General features: G+C 60.9%; 1 protein-coding gene across 1 annotated transcript; it reads left to right on the forward strand.

The window, feature by feature from the left end:
• Window positions 1–2990: 2990 nt before the first annotated feature.
• IRX6 (iroquois homeobox 6) lies at window positions 2991–7553 on the forward strand. Its single transcript, XM_032701198.1, is given in 11 exon segments — window positions 2991–3059; window positions 4188–4433; window positions 4662–4771; window positions 5067–5374; window positions 5504–5979; window positions 5981–5996; window positions 6212–6308; window positions 6506–6516; window positions 6519–6565; window positions 6567–6701; window positions 6704–7553. Coding segments are annotated over 11 exon segments (1809 nt in total). The 3' UTR covers window positions 6998–7553.
• Window positions 7554–8084: the final 531 nt, after the last annotated feature.

Genomic DNA, 8084 nt, shown 5'->3' on the forward strand with positions numbered 1-8084 from the left:
GTTGTTCGTGTTTATAGTCACACAGTCCTCGCTAGGACAACTGGGTGAAAGCAATGCACGTTGTGGGGGTGGGATGATACACTTGTATACAGGGAGAGAGATGACGCAGATTTAGAGAAAGGAAATAAAAATCTGCAGTGACCACGTACAGCATCAGTTACGCTTCTCCGAGACATGGTGTATGAGCAGAATGGAAATCAGGCTGTTGAAGCTGATTTCCTGTGATTAAATATTGGCAAATTGCACACTCCAAACCAAAGGCACCCTCTGCAAAGCCGGGTTCAAGAACTTCTTAACAGAAGGTTTATGCCAATATTTACAAATCACAGAAAGATGTTTTGGCAGCTTTGACACGCAGAGTACAGTTGCTCAGTGATGGACAGGCAGGGTGAATGGTGGCAGTGCTCAGAAGAACACAAAGAGCCAGAGTTTGTGTCCTCCTGAAGAGCTGGGGAGCACAGCAGAACTTGTATGTGTTAATGGGAATGCCATTCAATCTCCTGGACTGTAAGGGGAATCAAAGGAGCCACCTGGGTGGCTCTTGGGCATGTCTAGAAAAAAGCATGCTGCTGAAATACCTCCATAGGGCAGAGTGCTCTAAGTGGAGAGAGCCGGGTTGGAAAAGGCCATTCCCCAAAGGTGGGCTCAGCTACAACGTACCTGACAGATAACAGAATAGCTTTCACATTGATTGTGCACGATAAAGATCGGCAAGCTCAGTGTTTTCAGTGATCTGCAATATCTCTGTTATAAAAGTGCCTTTGCACAGTGAATTCTGCCCTGGTTTCGGTGGCCACTGTGCTCATTGCTTCAGTGAGGAGCCCGGAGCCCTGCACACAACCTGCCAGCACAAACAGTGCCAGGGACAACTCCCTTGGGCTGTGAGCACAGGCAGGATGAGCACACAGCTACCCTGTTGTTTCTTCCATCAAATAACATAAGGAATGTTCTTGTGAGAAGACTAAATTTTGCTGAATTAAGTGTTTTAGAACAAGTGGTTTTATTACTTTATAATTAGCATAATTTCCCCCATAGGGATTCTTGCAATTAAATAATTAGCAGTAATGTTACCCAAAGGTGTTCTTTCATGAATTTTCTTAAGTTACTGCCCCCGTTAACAACAACTGACACGGCTCGGGTTTACACCGCTTCAGCGCTCCGTCCTGCCAGGCTGCGGGCGACGTCAGAGGGCTGTCACAGGCGGCCCTGAGCTCCGGGCCGCTCCGCTCACCCCGGCGGGGCGGACACGGCTCCGGCGCCCCGCGGGCAGCTCCGGGCTCCCCGTGACCCCGACGGCGCGGGCAGCGCGCTCCGCTCCCGTGCTGACCGCGGAGAAGCCCCGCCGGTACCCAGCTCCGACAAGGGCCGCTGTGCCGGGGCACGGCGCGGGTCCGCCCGCCGGCTCCCGGCGATGGGGGGGACAGGGGCCGCCCAGGTCGGGGCGCGGAGCGGAGCGGCCCCCGGGCCGGGCCGGGCCCGCCGCGCATCGCTCGCGGACCGGCAGCGCCACCCGTCGGGGAGCGGGGCGGCGGCGGAGCGGAGCCGCTCCGGCGGGGCGGGCACGGGCACGGCGGGGGGGCTGCCCGCCGCCTCCGTGGGACGCGGCCCCGCCGTGTTCGGGGCATGCCGGGCCGCCCCGGGCCGGCGAAATTTGTGGGGTTTTTTTCTTGGTTTTCTTTTTCTTCATGAACTGCCACTGGCAGGGCATGGGCGGCCGGCCCCGGGAGCGCCGCGGCAGCCCCCGGCTCGGGCTGGGGGTGGGTGGGGGAGAAATCCCCGTTTACCTCCCGGTGATCTCGCCTCAAAGGCAAATTCGCAATATGTAAGTCGCCGGTTAAACAAGGGCATTTCCAGTTGTTAATTGATGCAATTACGCCGTGGCGGTAACGGGCCGGTCGGGCTGCAGGCAGCCAGCCATCCATCACCGCCCCGCTGACCTGCCACCGCCCCGGCCCCCCCGCTCCCGGAGGGACCATCACGGAGCTGAGAAGAAGGGATGTCCTGCTCAGCACTCCTTCGGGAAGTGGGCTTCGGCTTTCTGTCCTGGCGCCAGCCGTGCCCCTGCCCAGGCAGGCAGCGAGGTCTGCCCCCGCTCCCGTGGCCCCGGGCCGCCGCGACGGGCAGGGCAGCCAAGGCGGGGAGCTCGGCTCAGCGGCTCCCATGCAGAACCGGGGCCGTGTCGTACAGCAGCGCCCGGCCCTGGGGATGGGCGGGGGGCAGCGCGAAGGGCCGGGGGTGCTGCGCCGGCCGGGCCGGCCCCGAGAGCTCCTGCCCCGGGTGCGCCCAGGCCACCGTGACCCCTGCCCGGCTCTCCTCCTCCCCGCGGCAGGCCTGGGGCGGGGGCCACGCTGGGGCTGGTGGGTGCCTCGATGTCCCCACTTGATGTTTATTCCCCTAACACAAATTTGTATTGCGTTTAAAAAAAGAGAGAAAGGGAAAAGAGACCAACCGCAAGGCACCCCCACTCCCGCCTTTGACGTGCATCACAGCACAACATTAAACCAACATGGAACAAGTGGTGAGAGCGGGCGCGGGGCGCTGCCTGCTCCTGCCCGCCGCTGCCTGCTGCTGCCGGCAGGGCCGTGACGTCACCCCGCTCCTCGCCCACCGATGAACGCTAAAGACCTATAGAGCAGAAAATAATACAACAAGCAAGCTCCGTATCTTGCAAGCCCTACGTGATTTTCCCCCCCTCTTTGAAAAAGCCCCTTTGCACTTAAACTCTCTATACATGTGGGGTGGCTTTTTAAACTCCCTCTATACAAACATATCTATTAAGAGCGATGGGAAGTGGGGGGTAGCCTATTTTTTTAATCCAGGCACCAACCTCCCCCCCCCCACCGCCTCAGATGTCTGGCTGCTTTTCTTAAGTGCAATCATCTATAATTGAGAAAAAAAAAAAAAAAGCCATACGTGGAAATGTGTGTGTGAGAAGGTGCATCTTGAAGCAGGGTTTAGTTACAATCGATCTTGGGGGGAAAATATTGCCTATGGTCCAAAAATAAGGAGCAACTATGTCCTTCTCTCAGTTCGGATACCCCTACAGCACCACTTCACAGGTAAGGCGAGTGAGCAGCACTCACTTTTGTTTAGATTCTGCTGCTGCTGTCCAGATGTCTTGTCCCCCCCTCCCTTTTTTTCTTCCCTTTCCCTTACTTAGAATATTTTTTTAAAAGGGCACATCTGGAGCCTTTTTTTAAAAAATGTGCGTGTGTGTTTATGTCTCGTTTGTGTTGTGTTAGGCTTAAAACAAATAACTCGCAGTGTGCACAGCAAAGGCGTGTAGGAAACCGGTAATTCCCCCTCCTCCCCACCCTCCACCGTTCAGTTTTAAGTGCAACAAACAAATAAAAAACATAAATCCCGGCTACGGCCGCTTTCCGAGCCCGCGGAGCTGTCCCGCGGAGCAGCCGCGCTGCGCCGGGCGCTGCCCCCGCCGCGCCGCTGCCGCCCGGACACCGCGGAGGGTGTGCGGGCAGCGGGAACCGGCGCTCGGGGCTTCATTGGCGTTTCTGCGGAACCGGGCTGTGCCGTTTCCTCCCTCCTTCCTCCACGGGTCGGTCCTTTTCCTGTGTTTTATTAGGATCAGTACAGAAATTTTTTTTACCCCCTCATGCGATTTCCCGAGGACACCCCCCACTCACACCAAGGCACCCTGTATTAACTAAGTCGTCGCTATAGCGTACCTCGAGTCACGATTTATTTGGGTAGAATTATTTATACACCGTAATCACTGCAAGATGTGCCTCTTTCGCTTGGAAAGTTAGCTGTCCCCTTGAAGTTATTGAAATCAAATGCCTTCGATTGCGTTAGCTGACATATTTACTGCTGTGTCTATTGTCAAATTAACTGTAATCGCAACTTTTTGCCTTTAAATCAATGCAGATGGACCGAGCGGGGGCGGGAAGGATGGAGCCGTACCGATCTCATGCCTTTTTCCAGAGCAATTATTTCCTTAAAGTTTTACCTGCTTGATTAATCGTGCCCCCTTCCCAAGGGTTTCCTGCTTCCCATTCGGTTTATTTCCCGGTTTCTATAATTAGTTGCTTCAGTCTGTGTTTCCTATCCCCCTCCTCACCCCCCCCCCCCTCCGCACACACACACAGGCACGCACACGCTCCTAAATTCCCCCCGATGGGGCTGCCTCGACAGTCACTCGGCGCCGTCCCGCTCTCTCCTCTCCGCAGTTTTTCGTGCCCGCCAGCCCCAGCACGACCTGCTGCGAGGCCGCCCCTCGCTCCGGGCCGGATGCCTCCTCGGCGCCGGCCGCCGCCTCCCTGTGCTGCGCCCCGTACGAGGGCCGGCTGCTGGCGCCCGGCCGCGCCGAGCTCAATGCGGCGCTGGGCATGTACGGAGCCCCGTACGCCGCCGGCCAGGGCTACGGCAACTACCTGCCCTACAGCACCGAGCCCGCCGCGCTCTACACCGCGCTGGTGAGTGCCCGCCCGCCCGGAGGGGAGAGGGGGGTGCAACAGGCGGGAAACTTCGTGTTTCGCAGCCGGTCTCGGGGCGGGGGTCCCGCCGAGGGACGCGGGAGCGGCGCCGGCCCGTGGCGGGTGGGGGGCGCGAAGGGACTGGGCAGCCGCGGGGAGCTGGGGCTGCGGGGCGCCGTGCGGTTCCCCCTCCTGCTCGACGCCAAACGCGGCCGCTTTCCTTTGCAGAACCCCCAGTATGAAATCAAGGACGGCGCCGGCACGTTGCACTCGGGAATCGCGCAGCCCGCTGCCTACTACTCCTACGATCATTCCTTGGGGCAGTACCAGTACGACAGGTAAAACCCCTTTGATCAGTGCCCGGCAGCATTAGCATCCCCCTGCGAGGCGGCGGCCGACATCAAACGGCGGGGGCCGGCGGGGGCTCCGACCTGACAAACGTTGTACAAAAGAAACGAGGCGCCCCGGGAGCAGCAGTCAGCTGAAATCAAACTTGGGAGGTGATGGCAGGAGGGCAGGGGCAGGCAGGCAGATGGGAAGGGGCCACACTGGCCTGTGCTGGGCCGGGCTGGGCCAGGAGGCTCATGTTTGGCTCCCGCCGGCTCCCCCCCCTCCATAATCATCTCCCAGCAGGTACGGGACGGTGGATTTCGGCGGTTCGGCCAGACGCAAGAATGCAACGCGAGAGACGACAAGCACCCTCAAGACCTGGCTGTACGAGCACCGCAAAAACCCCTACCCCACCAAAGGAGAGAAGATCATGCTGGCCATCATCACCAAAATGACCCTGACCCAAGTGTCCACTTGGTTTGCTAACGCCAGACGGAGGCTCAAGAAAGAAAACAAAATGACCTGGTCTCCCAAGAACAAAGCGGGGGAAGAAAGAAAAGAAGAAACCCCGCGGGAAGAGGATGAATACAGTATAGAGGACGAAGGCAGAGGTAGGGGAAGAGGCAGGAGGGGCGCCTCGAAGGAGCTCGAAGTGACGGCCAATTTCGAGGCCCCCCAACTTTCCCGCACCCGCACTAATGCCCTGCCGCCCCCCTTCTTCCCCGTGTGTGTCCAAGCAGAGCAGAAGAGCTACAAGGAGGACAAGGAGCTGCGGTTCAGCGACCTGGAGGAGGAGGAAGAGGAGGAGGAGGAGGCGGGGAAGCCGGAGAAGGGCCGGGCCAGCTCCCTGCAGGAAGCCCCCAGCCTGGGCGCGGCGCTGCCCGAGGCTCCTCGAAGCGACTGCAGCCTGCCCGGCCCCTTCCACGCCTTTCCCTGCGCCAAGGCCCCCGCCGCGGACTTCGCCCCTGCCTCCCTGGCCGGCCCGCCGCCGCCCTACGCGCCCGCGGAAAAGCCGCGCATCTGGTCGCTGGCGCGCACGGCCGGGGCCAGCGCGGCGCGCAGGGGCAGCCCCGAGGGCCGCGGCGCGGAGGGAGGCGGCGGCTCGGCGGCGGAGCAGCCCCTGCCCGCCAAGGCCTTCCGGAGCTCCGCGTTCAACCTGCAGCCGCTCCCGCGGAGCTGCGCGTCCCACCGCGGCCTGGGGGAGCCGTGCCAGTTCGGCGGCGGCGGGCGAAGGTACCGCGGCGGCGGGCCGCGGGAGACGGGCGGGACCGCGGGCCGGGCTGGGGCGCAGGGCACGGCGTGAGCCCGCCCGCGCAGTGACACTCCCGGCGCTCGGCCGTGCCCAGGTGTCAGAGGCGGACGCCGAGGCTTCCCCGCTCGAGGCGAGAGGGCAGGGGAGGGCGGCGGGGCCGGGCCGGGCCCACCTCGAGCCGCTTGTATCTGTGCAGGCTTCGGGCGGGGCGCCAAGGGCGGTTCGGGAGGCGCCGAGCTGGGCGGGACCTGCCTGGACAGGCTGCGGACGGCGTTCCGGCCGGTGCTGCGGAGGTGAGGTAGGTGACGGGCCGGCAGCCGGGGCCTCACCTCGCACGAAGTGCAAGCCCACCCACTCGGCCCCGGGACACCGGAGCGGCCGGGGCCGCCGCCTTGCCCGCTCCCGGAGCTCCCGTCCGGCCGGGACTGCAACACCCGGCTCCGGACGCGGCCACTTCATCACCAGCTGATCGCGCTTCTCCGTCCCGCAGGGCCGCCCGCCCTTCCTGGGCGCTGGCGACGGGGCTCCGGCTGCAGCGAGGCACTCGGCTTGAAGCAACGAAAGACGCCTCTCCCCGGGCCGGCGGTGGCCTCGCGGCTCCGCCTGCCCTGCCCTCGCCAGGGAAGGGCCGCCGCGGCACAACGTGCTGCGCACATGGGACCGAGGGGCACGGCGGGCGGGGCGGCGGGCGGAGCGGCGCAGGACCGGCACCTCCCCGCCGCACGCTTGCCATGTGTTCAACACCCCGCTAACGTCTTGGCAAAAGAAAAAAAAAAATGCAAACTCTAATCTTTTCTCTTTTCCTTCCCACTTCGTGGTTTGTTTCTCCTCTTTCTCCCAAATCTGCGCGCTCCGCTCAGCGCCCAGCTTCGCCAAGGCGCGTCAGTCCGCGGTCGCTACGCGCCATCCCGGGGCGGAGGAGGGAGGAGGAAGAAGCGGCGCAGGTTACGCCGGACTGTTTCTTTCCCGTCTCTGTACATAGATACAGCTGAAAGTATTTTTCGGAGTCTCTAATTAACACGGATGAGCTGAACGCCGCGAAGCCGTCAGTGACCCGGAGCTCTCCAGCCAGGAGCCGGCACAGCCCGGGCGGAGCGGCCACGGGCACCCGCCCGCCCGCCCTGGGCACGGCCGGGCACCCCCGGGCAGCGGGTGGCGACCGGGCGGCGAAGTAGGACGTTGTTAGTGGGTCACCGCCGTCAGTCAGTCAAAAGAGCAGTGCTGCACTTTACAGGACAGACGAGAAAGGGAAACCGTATCTCTGCATTATTTCTGTTTAATTAAAAGTGTCATCAAACACTTTGTGTTCAGACTAATAAACCAAGCAGGGATGAGGAAAGAATGTTTCTTGTTCCTGTCCTTCTGGAAGCAGTGGCAATAATTTAAATTAATAACTGTGGTAATTAAGAGGTCATCTATAGATCAACCCGATACCTGCTATTTCCAAGTTCACCGGGGTCAGCATTTACATTAAGTCATTTGTGGTCAATAGAGTCCAATGAATTCTGCCTTAATAAATCAGGGAAATCAATCTTGAATATCGAGTAGACTTCTATATGTTTACCAAAGGCTACTCAAGACAAGTGGGGCTGCAGAGCTGGGAGTCCTCTGCGTTTTCGACCGGAGAAGCAGTTCGTAAGGGGAGGGAGGAACTGTAGGTGAACGCAGGGGAGAGGTGGCGGGGCTGTCCCCGGCTTTGGCCCTGGGAACAGCCCCGGTCCCTCCCGGGAGTGGAGCAATCCCGGCTGCGGGGACACCTGTCAAAGAAGGCAAACTGTCGGGTTTTGGAGGGGCCGGGGGGGAAAAGGGAGGGGGAGGTAGGTGTACACGGCGGCAGCAGGTAACAGAGTGGCAGGGAGCGGGGCAGGGTCCTGCCGGGAGCCCAGCCGGAGACGCTCGGCCACGGGGCTTTCCCGTACACCGGAGCAGGCCCTGGGCCAAGCGACGGCGCAGCAGCCGCAGTCTGTTGCGGTGACCCGGAGCTTAGAGAAGGGGAAATTAAGCTGCGGAAAAGATAAACATTATTTCAAGTCGGCTTTGAAGGATTAGGGCTTGTAATAAAGAGTATT

The sequence above is a fragment of the Chiroxiphia lanceolata genome, chromosome 13 (genome assembly GCF_009829145.1).
Source record: "Chiroxiphia lanceolata isolate bChiLan1 chromosome 13, bChiLan1.pri, whole genome shotgun sequence".
Lineage (NCBI taxonomy): Eukaryota > Metazoa > Chordata > Aves > Passeriformes > Pipridae > Chiroxiphia > Chiroxiphia lanceolata.